Here is a 26,745-nt window from a genome sequence, read left to right on the forward strand (position 1 = left end):
TGATTACATCGACCACGCCCCCTCCGCTTGCTTGCGGTGGAATATTCGACTACAGCACCACAGGGGCATTCTTATCTTGGCCAAGCTGTATATGACTGTAATCCAGTGACCTACGCACACCAGAAAATCTGGCACCGCCTCTGAAAAGAGATAGAGAAATGTAGAAAGACGAAGAGAAGAGGGGAAAACAGAAAGATAAACAGCATATGGAAGAACGACGAACAAGATACAGAGGAAGAAATATGAGAAATAAGAGGTAGTAAGAGAGCAAGAGAGAGATGGAGAAACGGAAAGAAAAATAGGAAGACAGAAGAAAGAAATAGAAGGAAGAAATGGAAAGGGAAAGAAAAAGAGATAAAGATAGGAAGAAAGAAAGAGATGAAGAAACAGAGATAGAGTAAAAGAGAAAGGAAAGACGAGGAAAAGAATCTCTGTAGCCATGAGTCATGACCAGAAAGCTCACGTGATGCTGTGCTCTCATTGATTAAAATACATGAAATCAAGTGCAAGCTTACGCAGAGAGGGAGAAGTGCTGTGAAGGGAAGGGGTGAGTGATCTTGCACTTGAAGTCCACTTTGCACAGTTTTTGCAGTTTAAAGTGGGATCCGAACCACCATGTTGCTCCACCGGGTATCGAATCCGGAACCCCTTGATTACAACGCGACGACGATACCACTGCGCCACCAGGGAAGCCCAACTCTCTGTCGTATCAGCAGTGACAGTTGCAGGGGGGAAGCAAGTTTCACTTACCTAAGCCTGAATTATCACCATGAATTCCCATCAACTAAACTGAAGATTATCGCCCACTAAGATGCACGGAAGTTCTGCACTTCGGGTCCGCGCGTTTCCCTGTAGTGGGCGTTACACCATTTGATTATAATAGAAGCAAACAACAGAAGTTCTGTAGCCGCGTTTCCACGCGTCTAAGTAGCGTTAAGCTTTACTGTATTATCTGCCAGAGTGATCCGTTCCTGAGAGAGATTCCGAATTCGTTCTTGCGTCCATATACTGTGAAGTTTGTGGATGGAAAATCTTTATGCTTGATATTGCTATTAGAAACAAATAATTTACGCAATTATCTTATCCCTCTCATTATATTCCTTTGAATGCACAAGGAAAATACAGGGCGTTCGAAAAGTCCCCGCACTCAAAGTTTGAGAATTTTTGGCTTATAATTTATTGAATTTGTCAACGTAATGAATACATGCATTTGTTAACTATATCTTGAAATACACAGTAAAAAATTTGTGAACTATATGTGAGTAATACTGCTATCTCTGAGGTCGGTAACAGAAAGACAAAACGGGAAACCACTTTCGGCGCGTTGAAATATGCAAAGAAGAAAATTGAAACTAAATTTGAATCAAACATCCATTGCTGTTTTACTTTGTGCCGGATCATCGGTAAATAGACTTCTCCATTTCTCCACACATTTCGTATATGACATACTCAAAAGATGCTTCCAACATGTCGGTTCGGTTTGTGCGCGTAAAGCTTAACACCCTTCTGGCACGGATATTCCGCGCTTAGGTTCCGCGCATTTCCCAGTAGTGGGCGTTACACCATTTGATTTCAATAGAAGCAGAGAACAAAAGTTCCGTTACCGCATTTCTCCTCGTTTCCCCGCGTCTCAGTGGGCAGTGTGCTTAAAATACATTGTTGACAAACTGTGATTGTACAACTGTAACAGCAACAATGCTCTAAATATAACATAAATTCGCTCTTCAAGGTCATACCAATTCCCCCTGGCAGACTTACCAACTCATCGAGATGAATGCCTTAGTAGCATTTTTAAAAGTATGAGTGCGGAGACTTTTCGAACGCACTGTATAATGAAGATATAAAAATTATATATACCAAAGGGTCCCGAAAAAGGTAAAAATTATTGTCATATTTCCCATTTCTCTCTCATTTACGATTTAAACTGGACCTAAAGTTTAAAGTGGGATCCGAAATTCTATCTGCCTCCACCGGTTATCTAACACTGGACCCCTTGATTACAAGGCAACGACGCTACCACTGCGTCATCGGGGAGGCCTGGTGGTCTCGAACCTGGAAACTCTCGTTTCGTAGCACGTTAAGCTGAACAGTCAGAGGTTTGTAAGTATATCAGGTTCGATTGATTGATTTGGATATTTTCATTCGCTTTTCTGCCGCTTTTGGCTAATCGGGAAGGTGAGAATGAGTAACGATGAAATTGATGAAGGGACATTTATAAAGAACAGCCATACCCAGGTCGTGATTCGATGCCGGGATCTCTGGAGTCGTAGCGTGCGGTGCTAACCACTTCGTCATGTAGGTCGACTGTTGCAGGTTCGAGTTTTGGTCAGGCCGTGGCTGGTCCTTCATCAGTTCCATTATCATCTTCATTATTAGCGAAAGTTCCAGAAAGTGACGTAAAATAGAAAAATATTAATGTAAGATCCTATAGATCTAACCCTAATACAAAGTGATAGTAATGGCTTCATTCACTTCAGAAAACTAAAATGTTCATTCGCATAGCTTGTTTTAGGCGCAATTTATGCTGAAATAGGCTAATCGGACTGATGCTACAGGTTAAAGGTGGGATTCGAACCACTATTCAATGTGCTTTCGCAGGGATCAAACCAGGAACCCTTGATTACAAGGCGACAGCTATCTTCAATAAACTCTCAAATGTCAAGCAACTAAAATACTCAAAGGAAACATTTAAACTAATGACGCTCTATAATCAGAATTGATTATGATATCACTAGACCTTTTGAAATTATTGAATAGTCATTTTCAGCCGTCTGAAGTACAGTAATGTTTAAAACGTGTTAGATGAGACATATTCGTGTCACACCGCAGACCAGCATTCGTGGGAACATTTCCTGTAATGGCAGTTCATACATATTCCATTTGTTTTGAGTTATTTACAGTTGCCGCGAGATGGGGTTAAAACTGTAATGAACCCAGCCTCTTTTTTCCATGGAGAAGGGGTAATTTGCCCGCTCCCTCATGCCATACCCCTATGAATAACCCATGAGGTCGCTTGTGGGTGGGTCCTTTATGAACCGTCTAACTCTGATATCCGTCGCATGAACGCAGTCCTCGTCCTTACCTTTATTCATTTGTTTTTCTTCTTTGTCCTTCCACAAAGTCCTCTTTTCCTTCTTGATGTCTGTTGCTGAGCGTGAAGGGGAATTTTTAGGTTTGACCCCGCTGCGGCTGATGTTCATTTCACTTGTAAGTGGGATGGAAAAGTTAGTAGAGGCTTTTCTACCAACAGTGCAGTGCGTGTGACGGAGGGCTCTAACCAATAACAATATAGTCTCAGACCAAGCTCCCCTGCCCACGCAAATAACCTAAATGTGGAAGTCACACCTAACCATAGTGGAACAATCTAAATACAAAAGTAGACGTCGGCAGAAGGATGAGAAAATAATAAACTGTTTGCTAGAGAGCAGTATTTCGCTTGTGTGCGTTCGATTGTTTATTATCACTTGTTTGTATATTTTTGTAATTTCTTATTCATGTGGAGACTCGTATCAAACTCCCTCAAAGTGCAACAAAAATAAGTTTCTCGGGACTTACTTCCTCGTCTGCGTTCAACTTGCAGCCGTCACCCCTACGTTGTCGCTGGACTCTTCCAGGTGGCGCATGCGCACTTGCGTCCATGGTCGCGAGTAACGCAGGCGCACTGTGGTTGAGCAGTAGTCACACCACTCAAGGGTAGAGAGAGAAAGAAAACGTAAATGGATTGACAGAGAAAATGAAAGAATAAAGAAGCAGAAAAAGAACAAGGGAGAGAGAGAGGGAAATCATAGCGAAACTCAGGCAAAACAGAGATGGAGAAAGAGGAGACAAAAACAGTGAAATAGAAAGAGAAACAGAGGGAGAAATTGATAGATAGAATTGGCATTGACAGAGAAAGATAGAAAGAATTCGAAATCATGGCCACCAAAGCAACAAACTAAATTATTGGTGACGTCACTGTAGAAACACATCGCGTATCTTACATTAATTTTTTGGATGGATAATAATTAGGAAGATAATAGCTTATAAGTTCGGACTATTGAAAATGTTATTTTATAAGAAAGTCATTTTCGTTGGCGACACTAGAATACATATCAATCATTTATCATCATGAATGAATACATGAAATACGAGCATTTTAAAATGAGCTAATTGGTTAGGTTTAGATTTTAGACCGAAGGAATTAAGCTATGAATTTAGTACATTATATATTTTTCCTAACATATTTGGAAGTAATTTTAACACATGTCATTAGCAGTAAACAGCAAATTGTAGACATGTAAAGCACGTTCATATACGCATTTAATCTTATGTGCAACACAAATGCAATATATATTTGTCCCATTAAGCTAATATTACATGCGACGGAAACTGGTTCTAGAAGATTCACATATTGAATTGTAATTAATTCGGATTATAAAGATAATAATCCATGGTCCGGGATACACATCCTGTATCCAAGATTAGGTTTCGAAGCCTTTCTGTCAATTTTGGTTAATCGCGACAATGAGGATGAGTGATGATATTGATGAAGGTACACTCACAAACATATTTTTTTCCCCACCTGTTCAAGCGGCTCCGGCGCCCATCCAGCGTCGTATAAAGTGGGTACCTAGAGGAAACTCTGAGGGGGTAAAGGCGGCCAGGGGCGTGGTGCTGATCACATCACCCCTATACGCCTTGATGGCGTGGTGCAATGCAAACCCGAGACCGTTGGCATCGTAGAGCGCTGTTTTAACTACGGAGGTAGGAAATTTTGGATTGGTAGATGCGGTTCGAGATGGATATATAGAATTCAGGATTCACGATTGGTGGGATTTGAATGTCAGGTCCTGGATATGAATTCGTCGTGTAATTGTGAATTCGGATTGTAATACCCAACTCTAGCTCTAAGGCAATCGGCAGACTTGTTTACGTTACGTGGCTTTTATAATACCAAAGGTGAAATTAGAAGACGTTAAGTGGTGTTGAACGTGAATAATGAAATATAGAAGATTGTTTTTCAGTCGAAGAAGGTGGGTCCGGGCCATGTACCGAGGTCCCCGTTGGTGACAAACGCCAAAGTACCAGGTTCCTTCCACGCCTTGTCCCTCCGCATTCTGATGCTTTGTCGGCGACTTGAGTGCGCAGCCGAGGAGCGACATCGGTCTTAAGATGAAAAATTAAAGGGAGGAAGCCTTCTTTGCTCGGGCCGAGTCGTGACGCGTATTGGAAATCCATACGATTCGTGCATCTGGAGAGGCCAGTGTCCTTCGCCGAGACGCTCTACCCACCATGTTGCATGTCGCGTTGACGTCAGATTTATTAGGGGAGTTCACTTGTCACGGGACTCCTAGGAGCCCAACCCACGTGCTGTGTGTTTACCGCAAGGATTGAGCGCGTGTCTGCGACACTGAAATATTGTTACCACATAGTTCCTGGTAGTGGTTTTATGTACGGTCACCGACAATAAAAATGTAACACCTAGGTCCTTAAATACTCGCTTCCCTTCAAGGTGTGTTACCTAACTCTGCAAGTGCGATTGAAAATGTGCTTTTAAAATACGCCTTAGAGTTAGGCAACACACGCAACGCCTTACAGGGAACAGAGTATTTAAGGATCTAGATGCAGGGCGGTTAAGGTCCAGCAACCCATACATTCTAATGGGTTCTATTGATTTCCGCTGCAGGACCGGAACCTTTTTTCTCGTACAATTTAAATTCGGTCCAAGTTCCGTATTGTTTTATTAAAAAATGTACCTCGACCGTATTTTACTTGTTCCTGAAAAAATATTCCTGGACCGTATTTAAAATTATGGAGGAAAAAGGTTTCTGGACCGAATTTTAATTCTTCCGGAAAAATGTTCCTGGACCGAATTGAAATTCATTCTGAAAAAAAGGTTCCTGGACCGTATTTAAATTGATCCGGAAGAAAGGTGCCTGGACCGAATTGCAATGTTTTAAATATGAAAAGGTTATACACTGTCTAGTTGGCCGCGGTGGCTCAGTCGGTAACGCGTATAACTACCATGCTAAAGGTCCCGGGTTCGATCCCCGGCCGGTTCAAATCCGGGAACTTTTCTAACGTTGGAAGCGGCCCCGGCGCCCACCCAGCGTCGAATGACATGGGTACCTGAGGGAAACCCTGGGGGGTAAAGGCGATCAGGGACGTGATGCTGATCACATCACCCCCACTCACGACCGGATCAAGAAAGTGTGGGGCGTTACCCCCACACCCCCTATACGCCTTCATGTCGTGGTGTTAAGCACATGGGAGCACTTTACCTTTTTTATACACTATCTAGAACTTATTTTTTCTACATTTACTGATTTTCTCTTCCAGTCAGGGATTGAATTTATTTACAATTCGTAGACCAGGATTGACCGATTAAAAGTTACCTTCTAAAAATGTCCGCCAGTACGCTTACACTGGAATGTCACATTGCGGTTGTAGAAACCGTATCGCAGGACATAAATCATACCGCTTTAGTTCTCTCGTGGGCCACGTTCAAAAACTCCCTTATCGAAGAGTTACTGTACATTGTACATCCGATCCAGGAACTGCAGCCAATAAAGGCTGTCGATGAGGTAACGTAAGGTCAGCATCTGGATTAGTCTGTCATGCTCACAAGTGGATAATTGTTTATCGTCAGGTTCGTATTAGATCCAAGTTGCGTATTGTTTCATTTCAATACGGAACTATTTAAACTGATTCGAAAGAAAAGGTTCCTGGACCGTATTTAAATTGATCCTGGAATAAAGGTTCCTGTACCAAATGTAAATTGATCGGGAAAAAGGTTACTGGACCGAACTGAAATACTTTACAGATAAAAATGTTCTTTACGGTCCAGAACCCGTTTAAGCTTGATGATTTTCTCTCCTGGACCGGAATTGCATTTATTTAAAATTCCTGTACCCTTAACAACTCTGTCTAGATGTTCTATTTTTATTGCCGTTGACTGTACCTCTTTAAGGACACAAGTATTTTAGCCCGCTGTGGCTTCCTGTCCGAGTGGTTAGCGTAGTACACTATAGAGCAAGGGTCGTGGGTTCGAATTCTGGAACTGTACCAGTCCCTTTCATCAATTCTCGATTCATCCTCATCGCTGGACCTTGACGTGCCTCGAAAAAGATTTTTCCAAAATTTATAGCCTATAAAGTCCACTTATAGTTTCACGATGGAAAAAGGAAGTACGTGTGTGTGTGTATATATATATGTATATTTGTTCCGGCATAACTCTCGAACGCCTGGAGCGATTTCAACAAAACTTGGATCACGTATCACTTGCAATCTGGAAAGAAATACTGTGGGGGTAAGACACCCCTAGGATTGGGGGTAGGAGGGGGTGACGTAAAAGTAATCGAAAACGACCAATATTAAATTCCGCACAAAAATCAGCTGTGACTATGCGTCCCGCACAACGATGGTGTTTCCCGGGTTGTCTAACATTCAGGCTGATGTGAGTTTGCGTTGCGAATACGACCGATATTAGTGTGCAGTCCATAGTTTTCGAGGTTGCTAAGTGACACTCCAATGTCGTTCAACTGCAAGTTTATCACCTATCGGTATGGGGGTTAGAGGGGGTGAAAAATGACCTACATTAGTGTCGAGTCCATAGTTTTCGGAGTCTCTAAGCTAATTGGTGGCATTCTGGATGAAATAAAATTACTTACATAGTTAGAATTCATTATTTTCCTGTCATTATTTACATTCGGATAAATAAATATCCGGGCAACGCCTGGTAATCATCTAGTATTAGGACAATGGAGGGAAAGATCAAATGTGACATAGTGTGCGGCCTTGAGAATATTAGAATTTACATTAATTTTTTTCTCACTGTTGTCATGTTAATGTTTGATTGAACACGAGAAGTAGTGTGTTTGTTCGGGTTCTATCCTTGAAGATGTTTACAGCCTTAGGAATAAGTAACTGCTCTCGATCCTGTCTCTCTCCCACCTCTATTTCTCTCACTCCCACTCTGCTCGCCCAACTTTTTTTCCGCCGGATCCTACGAAAGCCTTCACGTCAGGATCCACCGGAGTAGATTTTCGATATCGCTGACGTCAGAATCGGAGAGGATCCCTTCCCATCAGGAGTAGGCGCGGTTGCCAACTTAGATGGGAAACCACCAAATTTAGTTCATAAGACATTTCTGTCGACTCGTTGATAAGTACTGCCAGTGAACTTTCCATTCGCTTGGGTCTGTTTAAAAGTTGTTTCCAATTACGCCTTACCAGTGGAATAATGATGCGGATGTTCAGTAAAATAACTCCATTAGTTTTGCAAAATTATGTGTTGTTCTTTCTGTATTCAAATTAATTCGGAAAGTATTTGTCTACATGTTTCATGACTTTATAATTGAAAAAAAAAACAACATAATATACAGGGTGTCCCAATAATTTATAACACTTTGAATGATTACAAACGTCAATGATTATCAAGATATAGTTCATTTATAAAATTAAAAATTTCTGTGTCAAACGCTTATTTTCAAATATGATGACCGTTCTGGTCCAGGCGGTGCTGGAAACCCGAAAGAATTGAATCGCAAGCATCAAGAATCATTTCGATTTGGAAGCATTTGCGTTCAATGGCTGACTTCAATTCGTCACCTCTCGCCGCTTTTGTACCGGGAACTTAACTTTTATGCATCCCTATACAAAAAGTCTGGTGGCGTGTGATTTGATGAACGCGGGGGTATTCTTCTAAATCTCTTCATTAAATACATCTGTTTGGCACATTTTCCAAAGTACGACTCACAAAACTACACTCTTCGGTCCGGAACATCTACACTGAGAGCATGGACTCTTCTTGTAATTTACCTCTTCCAATTCGAGTGCCTCAAAATGCAATGGAAACTTGATTTTGATATTCCTGTTCATGTGTGTATACCAGGTGTAGAAGTATGAAACCGGAATTGGCCTAAGATGGTGCTAGCCGGCAGTGGAGGGCGCGGAAGATCGCGTAAGCAGCGCCAGCTGCTGCCCGCCACTCTCGAGGACGTTATATCGGAACACAGTAACCCGAGTGCCAGACAGGAACATGTCGAGTTTTGTGCCTACGAACTACGATTTGCGGACAGCATTGGTGTTCTGTTATTATTTGAAGAAAACTGCCGCAGAATCGCATCGAATGCTCGTCGAAGCTTACGGCGAACATGCTCTCGGGAAAACACAGTGTTTCGAGTGGTTCAAGAAATTCAAAAGTGGCGATTTTGACTTGCGAAACGAGGAACGTGGGAAACCTCCAAAAAAGTTCAAAGACAACGAATTGCAAGCCTTATTGGATGAAGATGATACCCAAACGCAGCAGGAGCTCGCGGAACAATTGAATGTGACGCAGAAAGCCGTTTCTCTTCGGTTGAAAGCTATGGGAAAGGTGCAGAAAGCGGGCAAATGGATTCCGCATGAACTGAATGAAAGACAGCAAGGATCCCGCAAGACCACTTGTCAAATGCTGCTCGCCAGATACAAAAGTAAGTCGTTTCTCCATCGCATAGTGACCGGCGATGAGAAATGGATATATATGGAGAATCCTAAGCGTCGTAAATCGTGGGTGAATCCAGGCGAACCATCGACATCCACTGCAAGACCAAATCGCTTCGGAAAAAAGGCACTGCTCTGTGTTTGGTGGGATCAGCGGGGCGTCATCTATTATGAGCTGCTAAAACCCGGTGAAACCGTTAACGCAGATCGCTACCAACAGCAAATGATCAATTTACATCGAGCATTACGTGACAAACGGCCGGAATATGAATCAAGGCAACACAAGGTCATCCTGCTCCATGACAACGCCTCACCACACACAGCAAAATGGGTCCAGGAAACGATCGAGGCGTTCAAATGGGAGATACTAGGGCATGCGGCGTATTCTACCGACTTGGCTCCTTCAGATTATCATCTATTTGCCTCACTGGGACACACTCTTGCAGAACAGCGCTTCAATTCGTATGAAGATGTACGAACATGGCTCACGGACTGGTTCGCTTCAAAAGAAGAACGTTTTTTTTGGCGTGGCATTCATAACCTGCCGGAAAGGTGAGAGAAATGTGTAACTAGCAATGGAGCTTACTTTGAATAAAATATTGTTTCTCAGTTGCAAACACCAGCCGTTTACTTCTTGCAAACAAATTCCGGTTTCATACTTCTATACCTGGTACATTTTTATGGCACACCCTGTTTATGTAAATATATATATATAAATTTGTGTGTGTGTGTGTGTGTGTGCAACAAACTCTAGAACTAAATGCTAAGAACTTTAAACCCGCCCCTCCTAACCTACCCACATATGCATTATTAGACATAAGAGGAATTGTAGGTTACGTATTGTTATGTTAGAAGAGCTATGAGGCTCATAGCAATTATTTTAGCGTTTGTTGCAAACTGGATGTGCCCCACACTAGACTCGGGGAGGGGTGGGCTAAAGGCGGCTAGAGCATGGTGATGATTACTCCACTTCCGGATATAGCCGAGGTTGCGAGTTGCATCATATCCCTTCATGGCATAGTGTAATGTCCAGAGGGTAACCTTACCTATAAAATAAATTTAGATGACTACATAAAACAAGCCGTTACATAAAGTGACACATTTCAAGAGATAATACAAAGAATAAAAAATAAAGTGTTACATACAAGACTAAAAGTCTTATCTACAGTTTTAATTTACACACAGACTTTTGACATAATAATTTGCAGCTTACAATTATGTATTGCAAAATTTCAGTGCTTCCTGCAATTAACGCATTTCATTTGTGTCTGGAGCTTTTATTATTCGCAACCGTTATCCGCTGTTAGAAAATACTTCACTTGCGTTTTAAAAATGAAAGAATATATTTCCATGAATGTTAAGCGCTCGAAAGTCTCCTCTTTCAATCTCTCTTTTAAACAAACACATGCTTCTTTAAAGACAATGAATAACACATGAAATTATGTTAATCCGAGAGACGTCGATTCATGCATGAAACACGTCATGCTTTCCGTGCATTTTGCTTCAACCATTCCATCTTAAACACGCAAGAAAGTTGTGGGTGTTAAAAATAGAAGCAAGGAACCAAGAAAGATTGAGAAATTTTGGTTGCTTTTTGCTTTTATCGGTTAGCAACACTTGCGTGCAAAAGGTCGGTGCATGTATTGTTGGCGAGACTTCTGGAGTTTTTCCTGTGGAGAAGTCGGTTTCCTTTCTCTCTCTTTTCCTGACTCGGCGCGGTGGAATCCTTTGGGGGAGATGGGGAAGGGGGAGTCCTTCCTTGTTATCCTCACAAGGAAGGAGGCGGTGGACTTGTGAGTATGTATCGTGTGAGTGTGTAAGGGCTTAAAGGGGATTCATCTTTATGTATCATTCACCAGCATTGGTTCCAGGCAGCGGTAGATGTGCGTGGAAAGTAGGTGGAAGGAACATCTCGACGTAAATTCAGGGTTTTATCGACATGCGGTTCTCCGTGCAGACCGGCCGTTATCCACCTATCTCCGCTGGGGGAAGCACGCACGCTACCAAATCACGTTCATTCTGGAAATAGCAGTGAGGTGCGAGAGAGCGGCAAGTTCAGAAACACGGTAGCAGGAGCACGTGGTGAGGAGAAGAGACCTTTACGCCTTGGAGTTGCTAGAAAGGTCACCGACGTTACTGCCTTGGTTTAAGCAGCGAATTCATGAGTGTTGTCCTATTGTGTCTGAGGTGTCAAGCTGTGGGGCATAGTGCGGAGTATTGCCATGCTCGCTTGATCCGTGTGTCGTGGTCGTCCAATCGGAAGTGCCCGTAAAGTGGTTTCAACCAATGGAAGCTCGTCGGAAGTTGGTGCAGGGTCAGGAACTGTGCTAGCTCGGATACTTGTCGACGACCAATGCTACCCACGTGACACGGACCATCATTCTTTTTTCTCCTTCGAAAGTTTCGTCTCTCAACTCCGGCATCACGGCAGCATTACTGTGGTTCGAGTTGTTGCTGCTACTCTTGGTGGAGGTGTGGTGGTGGTGGTGGCATTGGTGGAAGGGGGACGAGCCCGAAGACCCCCAGGAGCCGGAGTCCACCGATATGCCCGCCGCCATGTGCTCACTTTGCCCCAGAAGAAAAATCAAGAAAGCTGTTCGCTTTCACTCTGTGGTCGACACGTTCTCCCTCTCAGACTTCAACTCTGGCACCGCAAAGGTGAGTACAAGAGCAGAAACTATTTGCTATTTTCATGTACAGTCATATAACTGTGATCCGATATGATTTTCAATGTTGGGAGGGGAGATGCAAACCGCTCCCATTTTCAGAGTGATGTTTAATGTTTGGTAAAATCATACGGTAACCAAAGCAATTTACGCACTAAACACTAGGCGATCCCAACCTTTTTACAATCACGGCACCCTAGGGAATGAGGTTTGAAAATTGCATTACCCTTGTTAGAATTTTAAAAGAAAAATCTTAAACATAAGTGGAATTTGTTATCAGGAGCAAGTTAGGTATATTGTCAAATAAATACCTACTCCAGTGTTATTATTTTATTGAAAGATAATGTAAGGGACAAATATCGGAATAGAATACAATTTACTGAAATAGAAACCGGTGGAGGCACATAATGGTTCGGATTCCGTTTTAAACTGTAGGTTGTCCCGATTAACCTTATTGTGCATAAAGTGGACTTAAAACACCAACTCAATCATACCAGTATTTAAAGAAACAATAGAAATCACTGAATTAATGTGATACTTGCGTTTGATGCGTAGAACACAAATGTTTGATATCAAGCCTTAAAGTTGACAACGAAACACATATACAGTAAAAACTGCATATCCCGGAACCTCTATAAGAAGGAAACTTGTAAATACGGAGGGAAAATCCCAGAACGTTGTTTTCGCTCGCAAGAAAGCAATGCAGTACTGTAAGTGGAACACGCCTCTGTTGCCACTCGCTTATCGGTAACATTGTCGATATGAAATAATACGCTACAATACTCAGCTGTTACGATTCCGTTTCTTTCTTTCATCTCTTACCCTCTTTCTCCACCTCCCCTTGTCTATTTCTCCTCTGTTCTTTCGTCATCTTTCTATTTTTCTTGTTATCTCTCTTAAAATGACGCAGCATACGTCCCACGCCAAGAGACATTTTACGACTCTCTACAGACGTCCAATGCTCAACAACCAGCTTCCTAGGTACTGCAAATAGTCAACACACAAATCACCTACCGTAAGAGGAATCAATACATAAACATGTATTCTTTTTTAACTGGTTAGACAGATTTCTTCTCTTTTAAGTGGCGCTCCTCCATCATTCAGTTGCCGGCAAGAAAGCTATCAATCAGGAAGAAACAGTGCCTCCACCCCCAACAAAATATTATCGATCCAAATAATTATGTTTACCAAAACTATAAGGTAGGTGAGCGAAAATCATATTAGTATTTAACACACCTAACAAATGGCACTACAGCCCCCTTCAGGTGCACCATGCAGAAAACAAACTGTTTCGAGCTGCCAGCAGCCATTTTTTTTTAGTTATAATCCTTTGCGTCGTAAGGACTGTGCAGACCAGTCCTCCGCGAAGTTCGGCTATTCTTCGTTACTCTATATAATGCATGTCAACAATCAGAAGTTTAAGACCAAGAATTTTCTCTTAATAAATTGTAGAAACGTGAATAAATATGTTTTCTTGAGCACAAACAACATTTTCTAAGCAACCATATGCCGTGGGCCACTTTTGGGACCTGTTCCCAAGGTGGGCCGCATGTAACGGTTTTGTAATCTTTTTTTTTTTTTAATCACAAGCAGTTTTACAAAATATCCATTTGGTACACGTTGTTAATTAGTGTGGAGTCCATAGTTTTCGGGGTCGCTAAGATGGATAGTGACACTCCCAATGCGGTTCAACTCTCAAGACACCCCTGGCACCCCTTGGGGTGATGGTGGGAAGGGGGTGACATGTAAAACGACCGATATTAGTGTGGCATCCATAGTTTTCGGGGTCGCTAAGATGACTAGTGACTCTCCCAATGCCGTTCAACTCCAAGTTCATTTTACACTATAGTTAGAATTTATTATTTTCCTCACTAATAGAAGATTGGGATAAACAATACCCGGTCAACGCCGGGTAATCAGCTAGTAGAAAAGAAAAATGAGTTTTTAGCTCTACCAGAAATTAAATTGTAAATAAGCCACGGTTGCGTTTATTACATAGTGTATCATTTCCTTGATACTTTCATTATTTCCAGCAGTAGCCCAACAGTGTTTTCTACAAGTGTTACAAAGCAAGAATTTTTTAAATGCCATAACGGAATATTTGCATTGACAGCTTGCTCTTTGCATTCATAGATGGAAGCACAAATAAATAAGTACGTCTCGTGTATGTAGACAGAGATCAATTTATGTAGACGTGCGTTCTTTATTGAAATAAAGAACATCTCAAAGATTCACAGTAACAAATATTTAATGCATAACTTACATCTTCTTCAAAATGTCTGAACTTCCATATTCATATGCAACCCCTTTACAAACAATCGAATCTTGTAATTATGATGTAACACAATCGGAAAAAAGCGATTAACAGTAGCTCGAAACAAAGGTACTCCATGCCGAAAGAAACAGTAGGCGAATTGTCCACCACCATTTTAATTCGGTCTGTATTATACATTGTGATGAGAATGAATTGAAATAATGACGTCAATAATCAGAGAACAATGCCAGCTTCGAACCAACATAGTTTCATTCCTTAAAACAACACAGGATGTAGACTTAAAAAGTTATTAAAATAGCGGTTGACAATTTGCCTACCATTATCTTTGCCGTTGACTGTACGTGTGTAGATGTATATACGATCAGGTAATTATTAAATTAAAAAAAATCTAGTTAGTAACGTAAGAAAAATAATAACCCGTGAGCGCTAGTGCCTACGTTCCGACTGCTGACCTCAGTTACGGGGTGACGTGTGGTCAGCACGACGAACCCCCATTCGTTAAATTTGCTTCCCATGACCGGGTTACGCTACTCACTGGTAGTTATCTAATTTCCTCATGATGGCGGGTGGCCACCCATCCCATACACAGGCCGACATCTTAGAGAAAAGTCGAACCTGCGCGCGTCCCGCAGCCGGAGCCCAAAGCATAAATTGATTGATTGAATGATTTGTTGTTTTAAGTCCACTTTATGCACAGTAAGGCTAATCGGGACTGGACCTACAGTTTAAAGTGGGATCCGAACCACTTGTGCCTCCACCGGGTATCGAACCCGGGACCCCTTGATTACAAGGCGACGACGCTACCACTGCGCCATCGGGGAGGCCTCCAAAGCATAACGCCTTAGACCGTGCCACGGTGCGGGACAGTTAGTAACATATGCAGTGGAAATTGGCAGTGGAGTAGATTCAAAATTAACTGAATATATGTATCATGTACGTTTTAGCTGTCCATTAACTGGAAAATAAGTACTGAAACACAGTTGCTCATCTAATTTTATTTCTTAGAGGTATGGTAGCTCTGTGCTTGCTTGAATTCTGCAAGCAAAACTTTTTGCCTGGCGTATACAATAACTAGTTGCCTTCAAATCAAAATCCGACCTGCGCAAAATGTAACTTACAACGCACTTTCGCAAAACTTCTTTCCACGTTGTATATGAGTGTATATTGTATACACAATCCCATTTCCTTTTTCAAAAGAATCTGACATTTCTTGTGTTGTTACGTCTCGTACGAGATGAACGAGCACACAGTACCTGATTAGACTACGAAAATTCGTCTCCTTTAAAGTAGGTTTTCATTGCCAAAAAAAACAAACAATAATAACAACAAAAACATTGTCACTCATTGCCTTATATTATGCCTCCCAGATGGCGTAATGTTACGTCGTCGCCTTGTAATCAAGGGGTCTCGTGTTCGATACACCGTTGAGGCACATAGTGGTTCCGTTCTCACTTTAAGCTGTTGGCCAGGATAATTTGATTAACATTACGCCATCGGGGAGGTATTTTAGAGCGAAGTTAGTAGCATTTTGTTCTGGAAATATAAATTAGTGCAGTAATTCTTTCCATTTTATAATGTTATTTAGTGTTGGAGAAAATCTGGGTGACTGCTCACGCTTCACTTTGGGTACAGAGGGTAACTCTGTTTTGTAGAAAACTTCTGTTTTCGGGAATGTGTCTGTCCTCATAGGTAGCATTCACAGCAACGTCACTTAATTCTTGGACTGTGCTTGTTAATTATTATTTAGACTAGAGAGCAAAGAGAGGCTACTGAAATATTGTAAGTAAATTAAATGTGTCTAACGTATGTGTATATATGCACACATCCTGCCTTAAGATAGAATCATTTAGACGGAATACGCGATATTGTCAGAAAGATCTCGGAATTATACATGCATACTCCCACAAAAAGGGGTGTGGCAACCGTACTTCCGGTTGCTACGACTTTAGTTTGGCAAGTGGTGTGCCTCATTCGCGAGAGATGTTGTGGGGTGAGTCCCTGTCCCTTTTGGAATGTCGCAATTCGAGCCGAGATGTAACAAGTTCCTAGCGAGGAAACTCATCCTACTGGTGCCGCAGCCGCCCTACTCGTCCGACCTGGATCTTGACTGTTCCCTACTGTCAAAGTGAATGCAACAGCTGGTTTCCAGCCCGTACAACAGAGGGCACTGCAGAAGTGTTTTCGAAAAGTGTGTCAGTGACATTGGCACCCTTCACTTGAAGACAATTTATAATACCTCGTATGTTACCTAATCGCTCCGCGACGATTATCAAAAGTCAAGTGTCTTGAGTTCAAATCCCAGACGACGAGATACACTTGCATCTCTTTTATGCAAGCATTAAACACTGCCCTCGCTCTTCGCATCGCATGTTAAATGCCAAATAAGACGCATGTTTCGTGTTTTACGGCTTAACCTTTGTCAAAGACGATCTGCCGATCGATGCAGAATGGCCTGTGGGTGTTTCGCGTGGGTGCGATGAATGTGAAGTTACACGAAGGACACGCTTGAAAATGCATTCAAACGTCTAATTAATCAGGGTAATGCACCTAATTGAAATGCATGTGGCATGACTGCACAAAAAATTGCGTACCATGTATGAGGCTTTGATATTTGTTTATTTCACACAGCAATGTGTCGTGTATGGGACGTCGTCCACACATTTCGCTCTGTCATTTATCACAAGTACAACCAACGGAAAAAATAATAGTAGGCATGTCCACCATGGGTATTTTCGTTCTTTTTTATCCTACTTCATGTGTTCTTGATGTGGAACTGCTGTGGTCTAGTCGGTTTGGCGTCTGACTGTAACGCGGAAACCCGGGTTCGATTCCTGGGGTGGGTAATCTAAGGTCGGAATTTTTCCGGCCTTGTCACCGCATAAAGCAGCTCCCGGGCTCCAAATCAATGGGTACCTGGGGGGTACAGGCGGCCGGAGCTTGGTGCTGATCATATCACCTCCAAAATGGCCTAGATCGAGAATGTGTTGGGCCCTACCCCCACATCCCCTAAAAGTGCCTTCATGCTATATGCACGGAGAACTTTATCTTTACCTTATCTGTGCCTTTATGCTTGCTTGATTAATTGATTTAATTTAATTTTACTTCGCTTCTCTGTCTCTTTTGGCTAATCCCGAAGATGAGGATGAATGATGAGGTGGGCGAAGGGAGAAATACAAACATGTATGGACGACACAGCACATACCTCACAGAGGATTATAGTGGCTATGAGTCCAAACGCCAGAGCCTAGTCTGCAAAATTCAGCTCAAGGTGTAGCACTTGGAAGAGATGTTGACATTTTGGTCAGCCCTTTCACTCCTGTTCATGATCATCACATTGTGGAAAACAGACAGAATGAAAATGGTGATTGGCAATTCGCCTAATTTTTCTGTTGGGTTCCCTAAGATCAATAAGAGCCAGTATGGCCAAAGAACACTTACTTATTTTTGCTTATTTCTCTTATTGTTCGTCGCTTTTCTGCCAGTTTAGGCTAATCACGAAGTTGAAACAGATAAAGAGACACTTATAATAGAAATAATAATAATAATAAAAAAGGCCTTCGATTGCGAGATCGTAAGTCAATGATTTAATCCTTTGATTCGACAAACTTATCTACCTCTAATAAGGCATGGAATCTCCTTACCATGTTTGAATTTTCCCGTTTTCTGCGCGTATATTCCAATACTGATTACGTGTTGCCATCTTTACCGATTTCAACTTTGCCATCTTTTACCGACTTCAGTGTTGCCATCTTTTACCGATTTCAGTGTTGCGATCTTTTACCGATTTCAATGTTGCCATATTTTACCGTTGGTTGGTTGATTATAAACAACATTTATAGTTTCACCTCCAGGAGCAAGAATAAATAAATTGAACAGCATTGGGAATGTCACTATTCATCTTAGCGACCCCGAAAACTATGGATTCCACACTAATATCGGTCGTTTTCGATTATTTTTACATGTCACCCCCTTCCCACCCCTCCCCTACGGGTGCAAGGGGTATCTTACCCCCACAGTATTTATTGCCAGATTGTAAGTCATATGTGTACCAAGTTTGGTTGAAATTGCTCCAGGCGTTCGATTTCCGTTATTGATTTGGTTTTTTAAGTCCACTTTATGCACAGTAAGGCTAATCGGGACTGGACCGACAGTTTAAAGTGAGATCCGAACCACTTGTACCTCCACCGAACCCGGGACCACTTGGTTACAAGGCGACGACGCTAATACTGCGCCATCGGGGAGGCCCACCATCTTTTACCGTTTTTAGTTAATTTTTCTATAGGAAAACATGCTTTGGTGAGGCCCTACTGGTGAAATCTGAACTCAGGACCGCGGGTTATGCATCAATGTTGAGTCGAGTGGATTAGTGAAACATGAATATGGGTGCTGGCCGCTGAAAATGTCTTGAATAACGATATATATGTGCACATTGCGGCCAAGTTCGACATTTTCATATTTATTGTGTAGGCTACAATTTTTGAGCTTAGGGTACGCAACTAATAGAGCTGCTACGCCATCACTGGACTGAAAACTCGGCAGTACAATCTTTGAAATATATTGCGTTCTCCAGGAGAGGCTGGCTGGGGTGACAAATCGTCAGTATTGTGAACCGATATCTGTGATTTAGTGCGATTTAGTTGAAATTCGCACTGGAGCTAGTTATCGGAAATGACTAGAAAGCAATTGCATTTGAGCAAAATCGGATAGGAAAAAAAAATTATATCGTCTGAACGATTCTACTTTTGCCCATTTTAGAAGACTAGATTTCTTAAAATCAAGAAACGATATTGTTAGTAGTTTTAGGATATTTCTCGAGGGGTATAATAAACATTTCTGAAATATAGTGCGTCGTATAAGGGGTAGAGGGGGCAATCTCCGTGACTAGGTGGTTAGCACAGTTCGTTACGACGCCAGGGGTTCCGACTGGACATGGATGTACTTTGTGAGTTTCCATTCATCACTTCCATCATATCATCACTCATCCTCATCTTCGCGATGTCAAAAGTGGTAGAAAAGCGAAGTAAAATAACCTAATCAATCGAATGATGCAAGACAACAATTTTATGACCATTATACCTGTACCAAATTTAGAGATCGCTAGAAGTGACGTCGTACTATTTGAAGAATATTATATTTTGATTAGGATTGAGTCGAACGCGGTGCGCATGTATCGGGAGGTAAGTTTCCCGTACGGCTAGGGTAATATAGTTCTATATAAAATGTTGCATGTCTTAATTGAATTAAGAAAATAAATAATAATGATACTTTTTGCCAGTACCTGGAATGTCCGCCAAAAAGGAACATAAAATTATAGGAATTTAAGAGCATCTTTTTCTCTCCATTACTAAAAATACAAATTTCCGAGCCAAGTTTAAGGCAGCGTTGCACCACACGATAGGGCCAAAAGACGTGTCATAAGAACCAGAGTGGAAATTGACGGAAACTCTTATGGACATTTCCATCGGATGCGGAAGGCGTAGCCAGTAGAAGCGAAACGAATCGTGGAAGGGATTTGGTCTGCTGCCAGCGCCATAAAGTAAGTTTCCCCGCAGAGGCAGATGCTGAGAATGACCTGGTCTCCTCGGATGGCTGGGCTTTAGAGAACTTTTCCTCCAGGATTTGCCCCCTCGTGTTTCTGCGTTACGTCCTGATTGAATCATATTGTTCCTCTTCGTTATTTCCTCTCTGAAACATGGCTGGATTAATCCTCTCCCCCGTACGAGATGTCTGAAACTAACAATGTCGTCGGTTGATGTAAGAGCAAATGACGCAAGTCTTATCCTTCCGCGTCTAAAACGGTGATTTTCCCAGGCGAGATTACTAAAATGAAGCGATCACCCCGACATGTCTATAGCTAACACCAGCAAACAATACATGACCATCCAGAAATGTGCCTGGGGCCTCCCCGATGGCGCAGTGGTAGCGTCGTCGCCTTGTAATCAAGGGGTCCCGGGTTCGATACCCGGTGGAGGCACAAGTGGTTCGGATCCCACTTTAAACTGTAGGTCCAGTCCCAATTAGCCTTACTGTGCATAAAGTGGACTTAAAACACCAAATCAATCAATCAGAAATGTGCCTGCTTTAGTATTTTCGTCTTTTCTGACAATTTAAGGCTTCCAAGATGGATTTGTTGGGCTATTTTGTGCATCTTAAAAGCATTTTTGATTCAGTAAGGCCTTTTTTTGAATTTTAAGACCTTCTTTGGTAATTTCTTACTTACAATCCATTAAAATATTGAATTTTCCCCTGTATTTAGCTTAAGGGGTTGGTCTTTCTGGAAATGAAAGCCCTCACAAAACATACAGGACCTCCCCGATGGCGTAGTGGTAACGTCCTCGGCATGTAATCAAGGGGTCCCGGGTTCGATACCCGGTGAAGTGACATTGCACAGTGGTTCGGATGCCACTTGAAAATGTAGGTCCAGTTCCGATTTGCCTTTCTGTCCATAAAGTGGACTTAAAACTTGAACTCAGTAAATCAATCTCTAAACTTACAGGAAATATGTGTTACATATTTCAACTCAAACACTGAGCTTAGATTTGATTGATTAATTGAATTGTTGTCTAAGTCAACTTTATACACAGATATGCTAATCGGGACTGGACCTAGAGTTTTAAGTGGGATCCTAACCATCTTACAATGTGCCTCCACCGGGTATCGAGCCTGGGATCCTGTGATTACAAGGCAAGGATGCTACCACTACTCCATCGCGGAGGCCATTCTGAACTTAGATGATGGGCCTAGTTGGAACTGATTGTGTCTGGAGTGGTAATAAAATAATCATTTTAAGTCTCCTTTTAATTTGAGAGTCGTTCATTACATATTAAGTCATAAATTGTGACTTTACTCCTTCAAAATATTTATTTCTATTTTAATTGGATAAAAACGCTCTCTGCTAGTCACGGTACATTATTTTATTATTATATATAATTTTTGGTGGCATCTCATTCACTAGCACCTGTTCCTTTCTCAATTCAAAGCTCAACAAGATTTTATTTATTATTATTTGAAGTAGTTCTACACTTAAGCTTACAGTTTATTTTACACAGATTATCTTACTATAAAAACAGTTCCTCGACAATAACTTATTTCTATCTCGTTGCTATAAGAACAGTCCCTCGGCAATAACTTCTTTCTATCTCGTTGCTATAAGAACAGTCCCTCGGCAATAACTTATTTCTATCTCGTTGCTACAAGAACAGTCCCTCGGCAATAACTTATTTCTATCTCGTTGCTACAAGAACAGTTCCTCGCCAATAACTTATTTCTATCTCCTTGCTAAAAGAACAGTTCCTCGCCAATAACTTATTTCTATCTCGTTGCTACAAGAACAGTCCCTCGGCAATAACTTATTTCTATCTCGTTGCTACAAGAACAGTTCCTCACCAATAACTTATTTCTATCTCCTTGCTAAAAGAACAGTTCCTCGCCAATAACTTATTTCTATCTCGTTGCTACAAGAACAGTCCCTCGGCAATAACTTATTTCTATCTCCTTGCTAAAAGAACAGTTCCTCGCCAATAACTTATTTCTATCTCGTTGCTACAAGAACAGTTCCTCGCCAATAACTTATTTCTATCTCCTTGCTAAAAGAACAGTTCCTCGCCAATAACTTATTTCTATCTCGTTGCTACAAGAACAGTTCCTCGCCAATAACTTATTTCTATCTCCTTGCTAAAAGAACAGTCCCTCGGCAATAACTTATTTCTATCTCGTTGCTACAAGAACAGTCCCTCGGCAATAACTTATTTCTATCTCGTTGCTACAAGAACAGTCCCTCGGCAATAACTTCCTTCTATCTCGTTGCTACAAGAACAGTCCCTCGGCAATAACTTCTTTCTATCTCGTTGCTATAAGAACAGTCCCTCGACAATAACTTCTTTCTATCTCGTTGCTATAAGAACAGTTCCTCGCCAATAACTTCTTTGTATATCGTTGCTATAAGAACAGTCCCTCGCCAATAACTTCTTTCTATCTCGTTGCTACAAGAACAGTCACTCGGCAATAACTTCTTTCTATCTCGTTGCTACAAGAACAGTCCCTCGACAATAACTTCTTTCTATCTCGTTGCTATAAGAACAGTCCCTCGACAATAACTTCTTTCTATCTCGTTGCTATAAGAACAGTCCCTCGGCAATATCTTCTTTGTATCTCGTTGCTACAAGAACAGTCCCTCGGCAATATCTTCTTTGTATCTCGTTGCTACAAGAACAGTCCCTCGGCAATATCTTCTTTGTATATCGTTGCTATAAGAACAGTCCCTCGACAATAACTTCTTTCTATATAAATTTAACACGCAACGAAGCTTGGCCTCCTTGCCTTACGAGATTCTACGAAAATTCTTTCACCTTAGCATCCAGAGAAGACACACGTTGGAAACAGTTGCTACATTTAGCTCATCCCAACATCGAGAATTTAAAGTAACTGTAAAAGTAACGTTACTTCTGTTGATAAAACTATCTATGTTAATGGAACTACTTACTGTTAAATGCATCTAGTTACACTTAGATTTCCTCAGTGACTGTTACGTGTAACTGCGTTACTCCCAAACACTGTTCGTAACATATGTGACTTTTGTACATTTTCAGTGGATAGCAGTCCCTCTCAAAATGAACGTTTGCTTGAAATCACCAATACTTGAACTTAGCATCAGTACACTTGGAGAATCCTGCTGAATCGCAGTGTTGCCAGCAGCACACACAATGTTTCTTATAATCTGGAATAGCATCAAGCTAAATCCGCACTCTAAACAAGTACCGTATTAATGGTGCTGTGAACTACTGCTTCCTTTGTGCATAAAAGTTACGTCTCAGCGTTTCATGTTAATGTTCTATTCTAGTAACTTGCACGAGAGAACCATGAAAGCGAATCCCTTTTATTAGAAATGGCAAACGGCCAAGAATATTCTCCAGCGTGCCACTGCCCCTCCCCCTTCTACACGATTGTTACATCTCAGCGTTGAAAAGTAACTTCCCCAACAAGTGTTTCCTGTCCCTTTGTAATGCAATATGATTGTTATCTTCCCTTGTTTTGTCATTGTTTCCTCCAGATGTTTATTTGCAAGTCTCCTTGATACCCACTTGAACAGCGTCCAGACGTGCCATTGTCTAAGCTGTGAATATATCTGAATACATAGCTACGCACTTCCTTTTTAGGCTGAGCAAATCGAAGCTTGTTTTCCTCGTATGATCTTAATCAATAGTGCTATGATTTTTATGACCTAAATATCACCAAAGTATGCAATGTAAAAAACGCTCTTATGACCTAAAATTTAAAAAAAATATGCACTATATTTTGAAAAATATGCCCTTACAACCAAGGGCGCCCACAGAACTCCTTCTCAGGGGGCAGAATCACAGAACCTTTGCTACTACAGTAAAACATCGTTAATCCGGGCCACGATAAGCCGGATTTCGCTTAATCCGGACAGGCAAAAGGAAAAGAAAAGGCAAAATGCAAGGTTTTAAATGTAGCTAGAAGCCAACAAGAGAACTTCCCAATGAAAAGGCAGTCAACCACTGATGAAATTCTGTTTCCCGCAGACTTTGGACTGTACTGGATAATGTATTTAGGCCTATGCCCTTTAAATACCCTATAATAAACGTGTTTGTTGCTATAACGGACTTTTAATGCACTTTCTACTGTTCTTTTAGGTTATTTCAGTTAATTCTGGACTTTCGTTAAACCGGTCAACTTATCACCTCCCTTAGTCCGGATTAACTAGGTTTTACTGTATTATTATTATTATTATTACTATTATATTACTACCACTACCACTACTTATGTTTTTTTAATTACATTTGTAATTTCCATATTCTGTATATCTATAAACAATTTGCATAACTGTATGCTTAGCTAACATTAATTCATGTAGGTCAGTGTAAAATAGAATGTAAGGTTAAATGTAACCCTACTTCAAATGATAATAATAATAGTTACTGTAACTTACGGGGGTATTTTCCCTTTGTATATAAGATTTAGCATAGTGCGGGCAAAAGTGGTGAAAAGTGGGGGCAACTGCCCCCTCGCCCCCCCCCCTAATCGCCACCACTGCTCATACATGTATGCACTGAAGCAACGGTCCATTCCTTGTGTTCATGTGTTTTGGGAAACAGAGTCAGAACTGCATATCAGAAACACTGTTGAAACTGTTACCTCACACTTGATATATGCATTACCATATAGAAAGAACAGTACAAAGTGCATTAAAACTCCGTTTATAGCAACAAAACACGTTTATTATGGTGTATTTAAAGGGCATAGGCCTAATACACTATACAGTACAGAACAAAGTCTGCGGGAAACAGAATTTCATCAGTGGTTGACTGCTGGGAAGTTCTCTTGTTGACTTCTGGCCACATTTAAAACCTTGCATTCTGCTCTTTTTTTTTTTCCTTTTTCCTGTCCGGATTAAGCGAAGTCCGGCTTATCGAAGTCCGGGTTAACAAGTTTAGTTTACTGACTGGTAACATACAAATTATCATGCTCAAAAAAAAAAAACAAAAAAAAGTGGGCATCCCTCCCAAAGCAGAATGCTTAATTCGCACAGTGATTGTATGTATAATACGTTCGTTTATCTGTGGTAGCATCCTACAAATATTGAAATGAGGAAAGAGAGTAAAACTCATTATGCTACAGAATATAGTTTACGTACATTTAAAGATTCATAGTTTGCAATTCTGATTTTTCTTTAAAGTTTAACACATTTAACAATATTTCATTCATGGGTTAATGTCTCAAGAACATCTATCATAACGTATTATTACTAAGGGGCTGTTCAATAAAGAATGAACATTTTTTTATTCACATAATTCCTCCCGTTAAAATTTCATTTTTTAGTTAAATTTTTAGCTTAATGTGTAATGTACACGCGATACTAGTTTCATTGTTTTGACTTCAGTTATGCGCCTGTGGAAAAATGTAGGTTGAGGCATGTTCAGTTCTGCCTATGCCAAGGTACCTTTGCCTATGCTATAATTGGGTCGCTAGAACAACCGCGAAAGAGATTAAGCGCGAAAGTGAAGTTTACGCGTTTAATCAGTTTCGCGTATGTTCCTTTCGCGCTTATTCCAGTGTTCAATTTTGGTTTCGTGCTTCGCGTTTATTCTGTTCGAGCTTGTTCCGTTTCGCTCTTAATCCCTTTCGCGTTTATTGATAATTGAGGTAACGCACGACGAACAATACGCTGCGTCGTTATTTTGCAGCTTTCGTCTGAACAAATATTCAGTTGAGGTCTATGACATCCTACACAAGGCCTATGGAGAGTCTGTTCTTCCCTGTAGCACAGCTAAAATCACCTTTAAAAGAAAAAAAAAGTCGCATGGGGCTAGGTCTGGACGATAGGGAGGATGGGGAACACACATCACATCGTTTTTCTCCAGATATTCGGAAACAATAATTGGGATGTGCGGACGTGAATTATCATGGTTTTGTAACCAACCGCACAAAAACAGTTTCATGCATAATTTTACTCTTAACGATATTCGATGATCTTCGGTCACAGTGACAGCAGTGATGCTGATGCTTTCTCCCGTAGCTAAGAGCACTTTATCTGACTTCATTGCTTACGCAGGATTTTGTTTGCGGGAGGTGGGGTAGTACGTAGCTGCTTTCTAGGCGTACGGCATACACAGTAAGATATTTCGTATATTTAGAACATTCCACACTCAAAAATGGCAATCCGGGGTCATTTTAAGGGAGAATTGCATTTATCACTGTAGTTTTTCACGAGTTCTTCACTGACTTTTTTTAAATGATGATTTTCTCAAGATTTCGGAGGGAGCTGTAGCACCATCAGTCCCCCTCCGGGTCCAGCTTCATTTGAAATCTTGCTGTGTACTTGAGAACGAAAGAACTGAGTTTTCAATAGATTTGACAAATGAAAAAGAGAATGAATGTACAGGGTGATCCATAATTCCCTCCGAAATTTCGAACGTTTACAGTACAAGAACTGTAACATATATATGAAAGAGATGCGTATGAGTACATAAAGAATTTCTCCAAGTTTGCACTCGTAATGGGCCCAATCACGTAATTGTAGATTTAGCCGCTAGGTGGCAGTATATTGCAGTTAACGCGTACGTGGCGTGCACTGGTGAACACATTAAAGCGTTCAACGTCTTAGGATTCACTAAATGTGAGTCGGTTGTGACGGTGTGTGTTAAATCAACAGCCGAACAGCGTTAACCTGAAATAATGTTTGGTATGCGTGAAATAATGTTTGGTATGCGTAAATTAATGTTTCGAAAGGATCACGCATACAGTCGTTGGTATTGATCGTCATATGTTGGGACGTGTGTGCAATGAACTTGATTTCAAGTATCTGCATCACCAGTGTACACAT

At 41.2% G+C, this 26,745-nt stretch overlaps 1 protein-coding gene across 13 annotated transcripts in view; it reads left to right on the plus strand.

Moving 5' to 3' along the window:
* LOC145981874 (disks large 1 tumor suppressor protein-like) overlaps window positions 1-26,745 on the plus strand; it is a 1,252,559-nt gene that overhangs the window by 696,397 nt on the left and 529,417 nt on the right. For 2 of the 13 annotated variants that reach the window (XM_083115345.1, XM_083115347.1), the window contains exon 2: window positions 11,321-12,119. The exons of the other annotated variants lie outside the window; for them this stretch is intronic. In XM_083115345.1, coding sequence (XP_082971471.1) covers window positions 12,006-12,119 — 114 coding nt within the window. In that variant the 5' untranslated portion in view covers window positions 11,321-12,005. The remainder of the gene's footprint in view (window positions 1-11,320; window positions 12,120-26,745) is intronic. 13 annotated transcript variants of the gene reach the window in all.

This window comes from Lepisma saccharinum, chromosome 30 (assembly GCF_977018435.1).
Source record: "Lepisma saccharinum chromosome 30, izLepSacc3.1, whole genome shotgun sequence".
In the NCBI taxonomy this organism is placed as follows: Eukaryota; Metazoa; Arthropoda; class Insecta; order Zygentoma; family Lepismatidae; genus Lepisma; species Lepisma saccharinum.